Source organism: Falco rusticolus, chromosome 4, assembly GCF_015220075.1.
Source record: "Falco rusticolus isolate bFalRus1 chromosome 4, bFalRus1.pri, whole genome shotgun sequence".
In the NCBI taxonomy this organism is placed as follows: domain Eukaryota; kingdom Metazoa; phylum Chordata; class Aves; order Falconiformes; family Falconidae; genus Falco; species Falco rusticolus.
In genome coordinates, this window is record NC_051190.1 from 101056492 (window position 1) to 101074667 (window position 18176).

Below are 18176 nucleotides of genomic sequence, written 5' to 3' on the forward strand. Positions count from 1 at the left end.
GCACTCTTAAACACTCTGGCCAAGCATTACAAATCCAAAAACTTTAGATTTAAGCTCTTGAAATGAAGTGCTGTTACAGTACCCAAACAGCTGTAGTTTAGTCCTTTCACATTACCATATATGCAAACAGTTATGATTTATGCATTTTAGGGGCTGTATTTGATTCAGATCCATCTGAGCTTTTGAGTTCAGTCAGAAAGGGCTAAATTTTACCCCGGACAGTCATTTCTTTTGTACCTGTTCTGAACAGTCCTTAAGTTTTTGAAAGCTTATTAGAGTGTAACACAATGTGAATGAGGGATCCTGCTGCACCCTGTGTAGTAACGTCCTCATGCTGAAATACTGAGCATTCTGATGCAGATAACACTAGTTACCAGCACAGTACATGTCTCTCAAGGTCAGTCTGGAACAGGTTGTAACGTGTTTCCGCTACAGGAAAAGGTATCCACCACAGTAACACTGCACTTCACTTCCTAGAGCTTCATGTCTGGAAAGGCCTTAGCTATCTTCATGCACTTACTGAATCTAACCCGGATTCGTGCATTTTTCTTGTGCTGCACCAAATCAGCTAAGCTTTCTTGAAACCCACAGGGCTTATGATGTTTAGCTGAATGACATGAGATTTCAGAATAGCCAGTCTGCATCTACTAAGATTAACGCTGTATTTAAACTGGATCTTTTCACCTGTTTTTTTCCATATTACTTGTCCCATAATATCCTGGATAGTTAAGGGTTGTTATACTGCATTTAAAATTTAAGGAAATAACTTGTTTAAGTAGTTAGCATCAGTTACCTGGAAGTGAAATTAATTTAATTGCTTTTTCAGTCCAAATATTTGTGAATTACTTCAAAGAAGTTACTCCTGGTGTGGATTTTGCTGTTCAAGTGTTGAATGATCTTCTCTTTGCTTTGCTCAAGAACTGTTTGTTGCAGGAAGTATTTCAGATATTGAATGTAACTGTACAAATCAATACACTGGTAGGTGACCTTGTAATATTTTTTAAATCTTTGATCCATAGTTTCTTAGTTTTTTGAGTATTATACCATTCGTAGTAGTAAATTTGGTTTTGCTCCGGTACCCAAAGCTTGTGGGGGGGAAAGACAATTCAAGAGTTCCCATTATAAAAACTATAAACTTTATAATTGAGTGGCGTTGCAAAACTGATTGTGCTTTTTTTGTCTGAATTAGCCAGCTGTAGAGGTTCTCCTGAAAGCTTTTGATCATGTGGCAGCTTTGAATATAAGAGATGCTGTGCCTACATTAATTAGCACCTTTCATAAGGTATGAGTTTGATTGTACTACTGCTACTCGTTGAAATTTCTGAAATACCTTGCATGGTTTAAAACTCAAATGTATCACTTTAATATTATTTCAGTACTGTTTTTTAGAAGTTATATTGTGACTAGCTGAATTTGTGGTACAGGTTTCCATTTATCCCTTAGTTTATGACTGAGATGCACTGTGATGTGTTTTTCCCACTGTTGTTTGCCACTTGCCTCTGGGAATAGGCAAGTGATCACAATTTTTTTGTATGCTTACTTTTCTTCCCCCTGTTTGATATTGCAGCTCATTGGTGCTGGTATGATCCTTGAGTTTCACCATTTTGATTATATTATTAAGTGCCTTCACCAACTGCGAGTTTCCAGTCAGGAAATAGATACTGTTTTGAACATAAAATCCAGGTACGTATTTAAGGAGCTATTTTATGCTTACCTGTCCAGTTCCTTCCTCAGGTTCTATTTTTATAAATTCATGTAAAAAACTTTAAAAAGCAATTAGAAAATGCAAATGTAGTTATTTGGATGAAAATAGTGTCATGCCATGCCTAATTGTATTTTTTAAGAGCTGTCAATCTACTGTGCTTCAAAGATCAAGGATTATTAAGTCAAAATGTAGGTTCTGACCACAGTTAAGATTTTTTTTTTCCCGTATTGATCATCATTGTACCATCTGTTCCCAGCTGCGCTACAAGTTTATGTAACTGTAGTCAAATTAGAAACATCATGGTTTACTATATCATTTAGGCCTGCATAAGCAAACAGTACTTCTGCACTAAACAACTGTTCTAGCCAGTAAGAGGATTAGTTACAAGCTGAAGTAGTTTTCTGCTTTCATTTACTGTGCAACTGCATAAACACTTGTGCCAACACAACCAGGGAGGAAGGTCATTTTTTTAAGTACTGCTGGATTATACTGGGCAAAATGGGAACTCACAGCCCAGGTCTGTTCCAAAACTGCTGATGTCTCCCCATCACTTGCACAAGATTGTGATCCCCATTTTTTTAATCTGCATCATACATGTACACGTAAATTGAGAAACTAAATTTGCAATTCATAAGGCAGCCTTTGATTCTTAGAGGAAACCAAATTTGCAGCATCTACTGTGTGAAAACAAGCCATCAGTGTTTCAACTGAAAGCACTGTAGAAATTATTTCCTGCTTTTTATACTTTTCCCACAGAGTACCTTTCAGCCACGGATCTCAAGTGTTTTACCAGTGCAACTTACCACACATGTTGTAATTTTTATGACTTTTCAGATCAGGAATCTCATTCACAAAGTAATGACCCCTTCCAGGTTGCCTCAGTATGTATGTTTTCAGTACAAACTGAGAAACAGTCTGTATCTATGAAGACTGAGCAGCTGTGCTGCTTCAACTACATGTATTAGCTCATTCATGTGTAGGTTATGTGTCTCTACATGATAGCATCATACTGGATAGATGCATCCATTGTTTCAGTGGCAGCATCAGAATAAAATATTATGCTCCTAGGTAGGTATTTGAAGCTGAATAGCACTTTCTTTCATGTAATAAACTTTTTTTATTTACTTCTATGTCAGAAATATATACAATACAGTTTTGCATTTACTTAATGGATTGCAAGTCTTATTCATACCTTTCCAGTTACTTTTCTACTAAAACAAGGGAATATTTTCTGTGAAAATAGCTCTGCTTAGTTATTTGCTTAATACATGCACTGGCTTCCCTTGACATGACTGTAAATGCCTGTTTTCAGTGTCCAGGTTGCATAGTGTGTACTAAATAGGATTAAAAATCACATCAACTTTTAGTTCAGATATGATAATTTGTTGATTGCCTTCTGCTAGTGCATAGCTTAGTTCAGTAGGATGGGTTAAAAGGTTAAAATGAAGTAATATTTTTTTCTTCTGAAAGATTTCAGGAAAGACATTTTGAAAAGAACTGGCTTTTTGACTTCAACTTGGTCGTGGCTGAAATTCAGGTACATTGTGCACATTCTTCAAGCCTGCTGGAATACATAAACCATGAGTTCTTTTAAACCTACAAGAAACAGCAAATTTTACATAATGTAAAATTAGTGGGCTTTATTATTAAGTATATTGAGATTATGATAAAATATTTTAATGCAAAGCTGTGTTTGGGAAGGATTAATGTCCAGGGGAAAACTGTCTGGCTTTTCTGTGATGTCTATTTTAATTTACATACCTGCAGTTTTTATCTTGGTTTTGCATCTAATTCAAAGGTTTTATAACTTTCAGCAGTTTTTTCTCATGCCTTACATTTGTTGTGCTTGTAATTGGTAGTGGTACATCATTCCTCACCAAGAAATTATTTAATATATTATCTAGCAGATAGGATTCCTATCTGGTATAAAAAAGCACAATTGTAAAAGGCTGTAATTGGCAACACTAAGCAGGTATTTTAAAGAATAAGAAAATAACATTAAATATTCTTAATAATCAGACACTTTAATCTTACATATTCAAGGGCAGATTACTTATGCAACATTATTGTATAGTTTACATATTATCACATTTACTGTACAGAATCTGAGACCACAATTTAAGAAGGGAAGAACCTGGACTGGTTTTTTTCCTCCTTTAACACCTAAGTCACCAAGTGATCTGGCAAGCCAAAGACTAATGCATATAAAAAGTAAAATACTGAATGAATGCCAGTTCTTGAATAGGATGAATAATTTATGAGTTTCCCCAGATGGGGTCATGACATAAAGGGAAAAAGGATTTTAATTTCTTGGGGGGGAAAAAAGTGATTAGCAGTCCATGCAAGTTAGACAATGTGTAACTGTGCCGTATTGAACATGGAGGTTCTGGCAGTAGCATTTCATCTGCATCTTTTTTCTGCTTTAAGGCTGTTGCAGGTGTATCTCAGATTTCAGTGTATTTTCTGTTTGGTGTTCCGTACGTAGGTTCGCTTGTATTTACCCCTGGCTTTCTTTGCAGCATTGCAATGAAAAAAGTGACTGGAACAAGCTGGGAGCTTTATATGTTAATGCAAGAACTGGATGTGAACATTCAGATGATCTTCAGAAACTGTCTTTATGTATTGCTGAAATACTGACCAGAGATTCTGAGACAGACAGACCAGGAGTTCCTTTTTGTGATTTTGCTGATGCAGGTAAAATTACAGAAGCAAGAACTGCTTGTTGTTCATCCCTATTCTTTGTAGAGTTTTTAAAAGAGGTCAAAACCTAAGTTCGTATACTGTTTTCTGAATATTGGTTAATTTTATATGTTACAATATTCAGGATTTCTTGAAGTGCAAATACAATCAGGTAAAATGCTCAGTAGAAGCCATTTTTTAGTAGAAGTAAAATCCAGTGCTTACACTTAAAAGTCAAAGTTCTGAAGGAAGAATACTTGAGCTTTGTGAAATCAAGAATCAAAACCAAAGTAGGTGATCATTTAATAAGAATGTCCTGTGCTCAGGACAAAGGCAAATATATTTAAGTATTGTCCTGTGAAATGTTACACTCTAAATAGCAGAATAGAGCTGTAGATCCAGCTCTATATATATTTGTATATTTCAAAACACATTGAACAGGGTTACATCATGTATATAATTTGTACTTTTTTTTTAAATAGTAATCAGGATTTCCAGAATTATTTCATTCTCTATAGAACCAAGAATTTCTGCAAGGCCTGGGTCCACAAAACACCGTCTAGATTTTTAATAGTTCTAGCAGCCTTTCTTACCCCTCTCCTCCCTATGCCACTTCATTTACATGTCTGTATCATTCTTCCTAATAAGTTTGCAGAAAACTGAGGCTCACTGAAGTGTCAGTGAAATATTAAAGTGTTCTATAATGGATGACTCATATCTTTTTTCAACCTGTAGTAAGTACTAACATAATTAAGATTTATTCCAGATACTTGACATGATCTTTCTGACCAGACTTTCATATTATAAAGCAGCTATCACAGCAGCCAGTTGTGTCACAGACAGAGATTTTGGTGGGGCTTGGAACTTTGTCTTCCCTAGAGCAGTGGTCTCCAAACTGATAGGCACCTCTAATAGTAAAAAAATTTTTGAGCACTCACCCCCAGTTTATTTATTTAGTTATTTATAAATTATATACATGTACTACTGCATTAATATATTAAGTACATTACAAAAATACACAAAAATAGAAATTTAAAAGAAGAGATAAAGATGGAATAAGCAGTACTTTAAAAAATACTTTATTTATCTATATTTATTTTGTAATGATACAAAAAATGTTTTATTCTCACACCTGAATGGATTGTTGTGCTCACACTCCACTTTGGAGACCACTACTCTAGAATACCAACAGTGCTTCCAAAGTGGTCATATAATATGGTTGGAAAAACTTGTAATTACTCAGTTCTGTAATTGCCAACATTTCTCCATGGTGCTAGAAAACACAAAGCTTCTTTACAAGTAATGATGTTACTAAATTATGCCATTACATGTCCAAGGATCTGTCCAGTGTCCAATGAATTAGACTGCTGTGAAATAGTGCCTGAATAAACTATAGTTATTTACCCTGCTTCTGGTATTACGACTTAGGAAGTTACTACTTCTAATGGCAAATACTTCAGAAAGTGTATTTAGTATTTTCACAATGACCATGTCTTTCAAGTGTGTAATTTCTTTAAAATTGCATTTACTTGTAAAATTAAAAAAAAATATGTTTTTTTCTTTCCAGTAATAAAAAAATCACAACATAATGAAGCAGACAGAGTTTTCATTGGAAGGACTGGGATAAGTGTAATGTATTCTTATCACAGGGCACTGCAGTGGATAAAGGTATACTGGACTATAGGAACCTGACTGAAAGAAAAAGAATGAGTCATTTCTTTTCTAGATGTTAAACTGTGTTTCTCTAATTGAATGGCTGGATGTGCCACCAGCCTCCCCACCATTTTAGTATTTCTTAACTGTCCAGCTGGATTGAAACATTTATTATGCCTTTCTGAGCAGTAGTCTTCTATGAAGCCCATAACTTTGTCTTGCAACCTATCGTTCAGATTCAGCTTTTGACTTTTCTGAGCTAAGGATAAATCTGGATTAGACAGGTCTTCCTGAGATTCTGGGGTGAGGTGCTGATGTCATTGTTTCCCAGAAATGTCACTTTCTTCCATATGGCAATATGGCTGTATTCTGAGACTTCCCAACACAAGAAATATTTAGAGAAGCTTGAGTGGGACCTTCCCTGCACTTATGCTTCTGAATCTGACCTTAAATGGAATTGATAAGGCTGGAAAGAAAGAAGAGACATAACAAGGCTGCTGCTGCAGTTGGTGAACTGCTCATTCCTCAGAATGTCACTAGAAGTGCTTTTCTTCCGGTGCATCTAAGTTCTGTGGATCTTGCAAAGACTCAGCTCTCATAAAGAAATACCCTTTACAGTCCTTTCTTTGCTGCCAAATATTAAAAAGGACTTTTGTATAGAAGTATTACAGGGGTAAGAGACCAGACCTTTCACTGGATGTTTTATACTCTGTAGACCTCATGCAGTATTGGTCATAAGTTCACTGCAGCAAGATCCGTTTCACTGTTATCCTGGAAGGAAGCAGCATATACCAAGTTGGATCTCTCATACAATGCAACATGACCAGTGACAACATAAGAAATAATATAAACCACCATGATTTTGGAGTGTACTTTGGTCAGTGATCATCTGAGCTTACTGTGTGTCAATGGGCCTGATCCTTACAACTAATAATTGTGCTGTACTGGGATGTTCCTCATCCCATACAGAATGATGTTCAGCATGTATTTTTATGAACAAAAGCAAGCACTCTCCTTGTCCCCTTTTGTCTCTGAGGTTTTTTTTTTGTGAATTGAGTTTCTACCCTTTCTAGTTTGCATTAGAGGATTAAAATATCTTATATACTGTGGTCTCTTAAGGGATGACCTTCAGGAATTCTGTTACATAAAACCTCTGTGCACTGCTCATCCAATTTCCAGGGTCAACCCAAGTTCCAGGAGGTATTTGATAGAGGTGCTTCATCTAAAGGCAGTACACCCGTTCTGATGAATCATTTCTCCTAAATCTCCCTTTTCTTCTACCTCTACAACCCTTGTTCTGTGGCCACAATGAATGCGCACACATGACCACAATTTTTGATAAGCCACCTCCTCATTGATACACCCACTAAGCAAGAGCTGAAAAATGTTTGGAGTTGCATTCGTGTTGCTTGACCAGCAAGGTGCAGCTAGACAGAGCAAGTGCTGCATCCTGCCTGTCCTTGCCTTACTGGGGACATTAATTTGATATCCCACCTTGACTTGGATCATCATCTTTTTTTAGATTGGTCAAATCTTAGTTATCCTTGAGACTGCTACCTTTCTTCCATCTTTGACTGAAAAGGCCATCCAAGGAGTTGTTAAGAGGAAACTTCTGGAGAAAACCAGTGTAAACATCAACCTGGAATATGATGATCAAGTTGTTGGTTGTTATGCTGTTGGCCAGATAGAAGCAGCTTTTACTAGCTTAATTGTCTATCTGCGTACAACTATCAGTGTTCTTTTTGGCTTATGCTGGAGTAATTACTTCAGTTTAACGATTATGCCTCTGCTGCAAAATGAAAACTCTCAGTATGAATTTTTTAGAATTTTTTAGGTTGTGTAGTCCTGAATGTAATCAGAAGTGAAAATATTAATGTACTAAAGTAAGCAAATACAAATTAATTACAAAGTATATTAAAAATACTCTGTAAGAACATTATATAGTAGAAATAATGTTATGGGGAATAGTGTGCTCGGAGCTGTTCAACAGTGGGTTGGTGGGGTGGGTTTGCCTACACAGTCAAAAAAATCTACTATTCATTAGAAATTTTAAAATACCATTTCTTTTCCCCAGCTCAGTTTGGATAACTAAATTGATGCCTATAAATCTGTATCACTGAATTACATCTGCTGTATTTTGTGCAAATACGCTGTGTGTTCACCGATATCATTGCTTTCTTTGACCTTTCCACTTTCTCTTCTCCCTTTTATACTAGGGAAGGAAGGTTTTGGATAAGTTGCATGAGTTGCAGATACCTTTTACACTCTTGAAAGGACTTACAGGTGCAGAGGGGTTAGCATCAAGATGTCAAATTGTTAATAAAGCTGCAGAAATTTTTCTTAAAACTGGAAGTTTGGATGGAGCAACATGGGTTTTGAGAGGTAAGCTCATCTATAAAAAAAATTAATTTTGACTTAAATTTGAACAGTCCCCTTCTATGACAGATTTCAGATGAAAGTTACAAGCTGGTCTGTGTTGTTAAATAAAGTTAATAATACTGGGTCAACAAAAACAAAGTGATCCATCTTACTGGTTAGTGTTCTTGATATTTATAAGAAATATTATGATCAATACCAATTTTTTTTGAGAAAAAATTTCACAATAGTCTGCTATGAACACCATTCTACTCAAAAGCCTACCATAATAAGGGAGGGGTGTAGCTGGGAAAGTGACCCTACCCCATGTAGATTTCCTTTGAGCCAGGTGACATTCAGTGTCAAAATTTTCAGGCTTGAGTCAGTGTAGTGTTTCTTTCTTCTCACAGTATAGCCATTTAGTAAAACAGCTTTAGAATTATACCATATTTCCGCAATTAAGGCACACGTAATTACTGGCTTTTTGGAATTCTGATATGCTAAAAAGAGAAGAAACTCAGAAGTATAAACAAGACTAGAAGGTGTTCTATAAAGTAATATGGAGGGTCTAAAATTTGCTATTCAGTTTTATATATGTACATAGATATATACATGTTTATATACACACATATATATGCCACTGACAGTCTGTTTTACTACCATGATACCATGATACTTAATAAAAGAGGTTAAATACAATATAAAGGTTCAGTGAATCCATCTGAGAAGTACTGGTGATAAGGAACGAATTATAAATAACTAGAACTGCATTTTTTGTGAAATTCTGAAATTTGTTTTCTGCTGTGGTTTACAGTGTATTCTTAATGGTCAAAAGTTTTGGCATCCAGTAGTTTCGGTTCACAGAAATAATATTGCACTGTTGTTTGCTGCAGAGTCAGAGTGGACCACAAATGCACCATTGTGGCCCTGTGATAAAATCGACATCCTCAGTCGACATAATCTGTTATGTACACTAGTGCAGAAGTATTTGAGGAAGAGTTTATACAGGCAAGCGTTTGAAGCTCTGCAGAACTTACCAGGTTTTCAAAATAATTTTGGTAAGTAAAGAAAAAGGTACTGCATTAAGAGCTAAAAATTTAACAGATTATTCTGTACTGTTCTTTTTGCTTGTTTTCTCGCTAAAATTTGTTGAAATAAGGTCATTTTTTACAAGCCCATTATTTATTTCCAAAAAGTGTAGTGTCAGTTAAACCAGGTATTGTGCTCTGCACTCATGCCACACATGTGCATGCACACATGCACATACATGCACACACACAGTTTATACACCTGTCTTCTTTTTCCAGTTGGCTTAGTTACACAGGACAAGCGGAAAAACTCACTAAATTGTTAAGGATCATACACAGTCTATACAATAAGATAAAATAGGGATATCATTGGGGCAATTCATTCTATCTTAACTTCAGATAAATGCATTGGGTTTTTTATATAACTGAGCCAACTAACCTAGGCATCTTTTGCATACCATATTAAGAACTGAGTGCTCTTTTGGGCTCAATTTATCTGACAAATTTTGGATGTGTACTTCAAGACGAGATGCATAGTCACGTAGGCTCCACTGAGGACGCCTCAGCTGATTCCTGCGTGAAGGTCTCAGTCCTGTTGCCAGTGTGTGCTTTTAGGTATGTTAGGAGAGCTTAGTTGGAGACCACCTGCTTAAGAGAATCATTTCTTGTCATGTGAGTCATGAAGTGGATAGAAGGCTGCTCAGTCTTGCTGAGAAAGGGACAGTTGAGAGAAAGTGGACAGTTTGGATTAAGAGTAGAAGCAGAACTCGAAGCACTAAGGTGGTTTTTCTTGGTGGAAACTGTAAAGTCTGAGAGATGAGGTGAAGATTCTATTTATAGGCTTGGGCAAGCGATATATGTTTTTATCTAATCCTATTGGTTTGGGCAGCAAATTATTACTTGGTCCTTAACATTTCTCTTTTATGATGTGAATTAACTAACTGTATGAAAAGATTTACAATGAATAAAGCATTATCACAACTTAACCTTGTTCCATTTTGCTGACAGAAGCAAGAGTCCTGATTTAGGTACTGACTGAGAAGCGATTCTTCAGTTAGATTTGCATTTGACTTAATTCAGTAGTTAATATTCTTCATTTCATTTCAGATACTGTAGATGTTTCTCAGTATAGCTGCCTTTTTAATGAGCTGATAAATGCCTGTTTTGAGAGCAAGAACCTTGGGGTCTCGTCTTCTGCAGTAGATTTCATGCTTTCAAAAAACATAGCTATTGATTTATTTTTGCTTAGAGGATTAATCACAGCTTTGGGAAGAAGTTCTTTGTGGTCTAAAGCTAGGACCTATTACAAAAGTAAGTTGCATCTTGAAACAATATCCTTCCCTTATGTTCTTTGGATAACACATGCTTGTAACAGCTCAGTATGTTGAGAAGAAATGTGTAAGAGTATACTTTGTAAGAAGAAAACATTGCTTTCGGTGTCACTATTGGGAATTTATTTATAACCAAAATGTTTATTGTGAAATACGAATTGGTACATACTACCAGGCATGAAATAAACATAATTCTGATTAAACTAATTTACATTCAGTTTCAGAATCTCAAAAATGTGAACCCTGAAATTATTAAAAAGCGCATCATCTTTGCTTTTTCATCGAGGCAAATTAAATTTCTTTGTACTTCTCTTTAGAGCTGTGGTGGTAAAATTACTAATATTTAAGATTTGAGAGGTCTGGCTAAGAAGTTTATCCCAACTAAGAGAAAATCCCTTCCAGCTAAAAGCTAACTGTCTGTGATTGTTTTCAGCTCAACACTTCTGAGCTAAGATAATACGGGGTGTGCCACTCTGATACGATCCACCAAAAGCTATCTGTCCATACAGTCCCATTATTTACTCTTCAATTCTGTCTTAGAATTGTGGTGGTTAGCAAGCTGCTTGAGGAGTCTGTCCCTCCCAGGGTGGATACTTGGCTTTGTTAACATTGAAATGATTGGTTTTCCCCTCCTTTACCACCCCCGCCCCCCTCTTTACCACCACTCCCCCCCTCTTTGCCCCTGCAGCCCCTTTGCCCTCTTCAAATGTCCTCTCACTGTCATCATGGTTAATAAAGCTTCTGTCTGATCTGTCCTAAATTGTACTTGTATTATTACGCACTTGGAGTCCCCAGATTTCTGACAGAGCTTTTTAATCATCACTGATAGTATTCATTGATGAAAAATAACATTTTAGAACAGTGAATATTATGAGTGAATACTATTTGCTGTGTTCTCAAATCAGGCTATTTCACAGGTGAAATAGTAAATTCCATTATGATTTTGGGGTGCTTTTTTTCAACATTCTTTGTCACATACCAAAGAAAACAGATCTGTGTTCGGTATTGGTAATCCTAATTCCTTACGTTTCTGCATTCACTCTCAGGTGCTTTATCATTGGGTTGCTATCCACCACTGCAGGGAAGTTTATGGAACAAACTTTTGATTATTCCGTCTTACTTGTCTGAGGTTGAGATGCTGTTGGCCATTGAAATATTTCTTGTTTCGAATGCTAGTGATATTCAAAGTCCAGTGGCTACTAGTCAGACTCTTCAGATAATACTGAAAAGGTTTGTTGTCAGATATGTACTGTTTTGATTGTATTTATCTGTGTGATCATGTAATTAATAAGAGATCTTGTTTTCCATTGGCTGGGAAAAAGAATGCTTGGGTTTAAAACTAGTTTTTAATCCTTATTTCTAAAGTGGTTATAGAACAGTAGATGTTTGCAGGGTTATTATTTTATTATTTTTAAATATGTATGGCAGAAAAGTAATTGCTCCAGAGTGATACTGGCCTATGTTCCCTAACATCTATGTTCCCTACACACATCTACTGCACTGTGTGTACTGTATTTTCAAAACCAGGATAGCTTGATATCTTGGTATATAAATTCTTGTGTTCTGGTTTAAGCAGTGGGGTAGAAGAACACAGTCAAAATATTACTCCTTTCAAAAAGCAACTCAAACGTTTCTTAGCTTTTTTTTTTCTTTTTTTGAAACAGCATGAAGCCATTTTACTTGATTTGCTTTATAGGGGATGTCACTGTTTGTTCATTTTTTCCCCTTTCTGTGAGACTTAATACCTTCAGATAAAAATGTGTTGGTTTTTTTTTTTTCGTTTTGTCCATAAGCCACCAACCACTGTCACTAGATTATGCCTGTAATTTATTTTTCAAGACTCTGTTTGCTCTGAGATTGACTGGTTCGGCATCAATAAAAGTAAAACTGCATAGAAAAGCTGTATTTGTTAAGAAGGATGAACAGTGGCATCTCAAGCTTGAGAACTTGGTCTTCCTTCCCCTCTACCCTTCCCAAGGAATGCATCTCTTAAATTTGTACTTTTGATAAATGAGAAGATTTTTATATCTTGTTTTTGTGTGTATGCTCTTGTACCTCTGCTTGTTTGCTTAAAAAATAAGTTCTGCTTTTGCAAAAACATAGGCATGTCACTTAGGCACATCCTTATTCCAAAAGTGATTACATGCCAAAGATGAGTAATCCTTTTGGATTCAAGCATGTACATGAATTCTTGCTATATCCAGTTCATAAAACTGTGTACATTCCTTTATTTAATTTCCCAGCCCAGAGTTAAATATTTCATCATTAAACTTGCTGTGAATATTGTAGACCTACTTGGCACGGGCATTAGATCCTATTACTTTTCATCACCTTAAAATATATTAAAAATACACTTTTTCTTAACTTTGATTCTACAGAGTAATCAGCTAAAATTTGTCTAGAAATTAACATAATCTGTTATAAGTGAAGTGAACACAAGGCATTATTTTAATGTTTTGCAGTCTTGTTGCCAGTATAAAGCATCAGGCAAGTGACACAAGGCCTGTATGGTGCCTAATTTTGTATTTGTGAAAATTCACTTACAGATCTGAAGATCAGACAGTTCAGAATAACAGTGACTATCAAAAGGCAGTGGAGAGACTAATCCTGGCTGCTCGTATATCTGATCCGAAGCTTTTTCTTAAGTATATGACAATGAATGTTAGTATGGAAGAAGTTTACAGCTTGGAGCTTATATCTGCTTTAAAGTGGCTTCAGGAGAATATGAAATGGGCTAGGAACGTCTGGCTGTTGCAGTAGTCATTAAATAGTCAAGACTTCTGGGGTTTAGTGGTTAAAGCAATTGTTGTTGAAAATAATATGATAATAAAGGCAGTTCCCATTGTGTTCAGACTTGCCTTCCTGATTTACAGCAAGGCTTCAAACTCAAGTTGTGTTTTTAAATACTTACATTGATGGTAGTAGCACAGAAAGAGTGATTTTTTTTCCCTAACTGTATAGATTGTCAGACTGATTTAGATGTTTTGTGACAGCATCATTAGAAAATGAAGAAGCTGCAGCCTCAGAACCTACATTCTCCCTTCTTATGGAGAATCTAGTACCAACTGTTGCTCTTTTCCTAGCAGTTGATGGTATGTAAGTGCACTGATTGCATATATCGGCTGTTCTTGTGAAACATTTTCCACATTGCTTCATAGTTTGTAGAAGTAATATGTTTCCTTTTGTCTTCCTCACAATATCTTGTGAGGATATTGTCCCATCTGTATGCCCCTCAGCTCTTAATTTCCTTACTCCAAAAACCCAATAGAAAGCACTGAGAATAAAAATAACTTCGGAACTGCTTGAGACATGCCTGACTTAAGGATATCTTCCTTCACAGAACTGAGAGAGTCTACACAAGTTGCTCACAGCTGAAGGTTTAGTTGTGTCTTGATGATAATTTGTATATGGCTTCACATTCATATATATGCATACTTCCACTGAAAAGGAAAACTTGCTTTCTCCCTTGATTGTGGGTTGCCCATTTTTTAGTTTCTGCTGACTGCATGATGAGATGGAGGCTTTAGCAAGCTGGTTCTAGCATTTTGGTTCTTTGGGAATTACTCTTTTTTTTTTTTTTTTTTCCCATCTGCAAATCCTGAATCAGATTCAGAACATTAATTGCTTAAGGCACACTTCATCTACTGATCTGCATCCTGAGCAAGAAGAGCCAAACATTTCATATCAGAAAACTCCTGTGGCAAATCAGTGGGACCTCTCTCAAAGTTGATATGTGCCGGAGCTCCCCACTTCCATAGTGTTCGTTTAGATCTCCAGTACCAACTTACATAAACATGCCAATAATACAGCTCTTCTGATGCTGCTCTCCATCCCCTTTAGAGCTTTTTCTGCTGACAATTTCTGCTCTATTGAGCATAGAAAGAAGTTCATGGAGTTTTTTAAGGCTGTTCCATCATAAGTGAGATCAAGATGGTGGCATAAGGCCTCAATGTTTGAAAAATCTTCCCTTCCTTTGGGGCAGCATGAGTCTGTTCCCAGTCCCAGCAACATCATTGCAGGTGTCCCTTGCGCTTCTGAATCATGAAGGCCATTGTGATCTTAGCACTGGGTGGTTGTGGAGGGTTTTGGAGGGGTACTGGTGTTTTTTTGTTTGGGAGTGTTGCCACTCTAGTCTTGAGATTCATGCCGCTAATCTGCTCTCATTAATCTGATCATCAGTTGTTAGATTCCTGACCCTCTTTGATAGCACTGCTTATCCAGTCTGTCTGGGAGTTACTACTGGAAGAGATAGGATTGTGAATCTGATGACTGCCTAGATCAGTGCCTTCCTCCTGTGCCAGCTGTACAGAAGAATGCAAGGACAGAGGCTCTTATATTTTCACAGGGTATCATTCTTCTGTAGGGATCTCATCTGCTTTCCTTCTACGAAATGGTAGATTCAATGCTAACAATCAGATGGCATTTCTTTAAAAGCCCTTTACCTCAGAATTTCTCTTGAAGAACAGTTGGCATGAGTTCAAACAGACCTAGGGTTCCACCACTTGTCACCAAGATTGTTCTGCCATTTGTAAGGCTATCCACCTGATAAATCCAGTAGCGTTCTGCTGCTTTTGTTTCCTAGTAGCTGAAAGAGTAGATAAGAAGTGATCAGGTTTCAGATGAGGAATCTAAACTGATGTTCTTCCAGCCACTCCAGCATTAGTGGCAAGAGCAATTTGGGAAGGTTTCAACAGACTAAAACTGGCAGTGAGAAACTTAAGTCATTTTTGCTAATTACTTTTTGTAAGATCCTTTGTAGCTTAATCTCCCTTGGAATTAGACAGAGGCTATCTGAACCTCAGCTAAATCCCCTATTTCTGTAAGCAGTACCAGATGTGGCTAATACTATGTCTGAGAGATGCAGAAAGACAAAATTCTCTTAGTACTGTCTATGACTCTAAAGCTTGGGATGTTCTAGAGACAGCATTGTTTTTTCCATTATAAGCAACCTTGAATTGTCACTTAGATTATCCCCAGAAAAAAACCCAAATACTGCTTTTTTTTCAGAGGTTAATCATTGACCTTCTAGCTTAACTTGGAACTGTGTAAAATTTGTGCAATGTTTTGGCTCCATCTCCTGAGTATCATCTTCAGCTGATAGGACGCAATCTCAGCCATGTTTTGTATTAACAAGCAAAGCAAGCTCCCCACATTGTTGCTCAGAAGTTATGTTACAGCTGGTGTTCCTGACAATACAGGGTTTCTCCTATCACCATGATAAACCAGTAGGCAGTTTGAACAACTTAACAGTAAAGTCCTGTGTTTCACATTTTTGTGCTGTCTGGATCCACCTGAAATACCGTACAAATCTGGTCATTTTGATGTGTAACAAAACACCAGAAAGGTTTCTTGAGCAACATACCCCATACCATTTTGGTGACAGAAATTCCATGTGCTAAACAGGACAACACTGCCATGTGGAATGGAAGCGAGCCTGGAAAGATGAAAAAATGTTCCAAAGAATAAAGTTAAATACAACAGAGGCAATGCAGTTCTGCAGAGCCAGCCGCTCAACAGACAATATCCGTATTTTTGCTTTTCCCCAGGTATAAGCTACTGTTTCTTAGTAGCTGAAAGAACTTCTGTGTTAGAGATTAAGCAACTCCTTTGATACATTTAATTTTTCATATGGGAAATAAAATGTGTGTTTATCTGTTTGCAGAGAGAGAGAGAGAGGTGCAAAACCCCCTTCCTGTTCTGCACTCAGTAGCTAGGTCTAGACAATGCCATGCTCCTTTAGTATGTTGTTAGATGCATGAGAAGTTCCCTTGGTGAAAACCTTTCTTCACTTATCACCGATGACAAGGTATGCTCTTAGAAAGCTTGCTTGTGTTAGGTATGGACAGTTTCTTGTAACTAAAACAGAATAACGTTGTTTGGAAGACTTACCACAATTTTATTTCAAAGCATTGATAAATTTTGAGAGTTTCTTAACCCACATCAGGGACGGAGGTGAGAAGCTGGAAATAGAAGCTTGATAGTTCTGCAGTGTTTTATAAAGCAATTGGGGGGATCATTTTGGAGTGGTTGTTAAGATGTTAATAAATGGTTTTTATTCTTTATACGAAGTATCAAAATATCTGAGTCAGTATTGTCATTAAATTGTTTAATTCCATTCAGATCCCTGTAATTCATATTCTTGGGTATGGAGGAGGATAAGCAAATGGCAAAGTAGAGGTGAAGAGTTTAGCATGTTGTAACTACTACAAGAATCTATAGAGTATGAAATGCTGCATGAGGAGTTTAAGACTGTGTGAAATCAGTCAGTATACAGTTTTTCACCAGGCCGTAGCACATAAAGTAGCAAATGCTCATGAATAAATTTGGGCTAAAACTCCCAGCTGTGGATGCGGCCAGCTTCCAGTGTTCAGTACAGACTTGAGCGGAGGCTACAGGCTAGGCTTGGGGGCTATGTTTGATTCGCTGAAGAACTCTCATGGATGTTAGCATTTCATATGAGGAGAAACTAAATGTCCTTGGTGTAGTAATTGAACTTATAATTACCAAGATCTTAATGCCATACTCCTCAGCTTATTAAAATACAGCCACATTAAGATCAATTACTAGTTTATGTTTCTGGCCTTCAACATTCTCGATATGCATCTTGCAGTGTTGCAGGTTTGTTTTGAGGTTGGTTTTTGAGTTTGTTTTGTTTTTGCAAATCCCAGGTCTACATTTTTCAGTCTTAACCCCTCCCGCATTTTCTAAAATGACTGGTACGATGAGTAGTAGCAAAAATTAAATGTTGCCATGATCAGCCTCAGAGCTTCTGTGCCACTGTGGTGAAGGGACTGGAGAAATCTATGCTGCTTTCTGACCACCTGCAGGCCAAGGACCAGAACAGAAACAAAAGCAGCAAGGAGAAAATGACTCAGTTGCTGCATGTAGCAACTTTATTGTGATGCTTAAAATCGTCCTTCTGTTAGGGAACAAGAGGTAGTCAAAATACAAACTTTTTCATTTTGTAGAAACCAGGGACATTTAGTTTTACTATTTCTCCTCATATGAAACGCTAACATCCATGAGATGTTAAATTTATCTGGTATAAAACAATGTTTTCACTCCGAGATGCCTGTGCTGCTCTTGCTGAGCCAGTGGGACAGACCCTGGGAACCGACAGGGAGTGGTGAGACCACATACCAGAGTACTATTCCCATGGAATATTCTGGTGATATTCATAAGCAGCAAGTGTTGAGACCTTCAGCTACAACGTAGGACTTAATTCCTGTGCCTGGGGGGGCGGGGGGGGGACAGTGGTGCTCTGGCTCCATTTGACATGTCCCCTACGCTGTGGAGCGTCCTGGCATGTCCCCCTGGCAGTGTCACCTGCCAATTACCCCTCCCAGTTGATTTTATTCCACACCGAGTTCGAAGAAATCCCTGCTGAAATGAACGGCATGCTTTTCTGTTGAATCGATTAAATTT

General features: G+C 37.1%; 1 protein-coding gene across 1 annotated transcript in view; it reads left to right on the forward strand.

Moving 5' to 3' along the window:
- TOPAZ1 (testis and ovary specific PAZ domain containing 1) overlaps positions 1–16830 on the forward strand; it is a 42577-nt gene extending 25747 nt beyond the window's left edge. Inside the window, exons 8-18 of the mRNA XM_037383852.1 lie at positions 827–978; positions 1190–1282; positions 1568–1683; positions 3176–3242; positions 4225–4399; positions 5952–6052; positions 8254–8419; positions 9286–9450; positions 10528–10731; positions 11798–11981; positions 13298–16830. Coding sequence (XP_037239749.1) covers positions 827–978; positions 1190–1282; positions 1568–1683; positions 3176–3242; positions 4225–4399; positions 5952–6052; positions 8254–8419; positions 9286–9450; positions 10528–10731; positions 11798–11981; positions 13298–13511 — 1637 coding nt within the window. The 3' untranslated portion in view covers positions 13512–16830. The remainder of the gene's footprint in view (positions 1–826; positions 979–1189; positions 1283–1567; positions 1684–3175; positions 3243–4224; positions 4400–5951; positions 6053–8253; positions 8420–9285; positions 9451–10527; positions 10732–11797; positions 11982–13297) is intronic.
- Positions 16831–18176: the final 1346 nt, after the last annotated feature.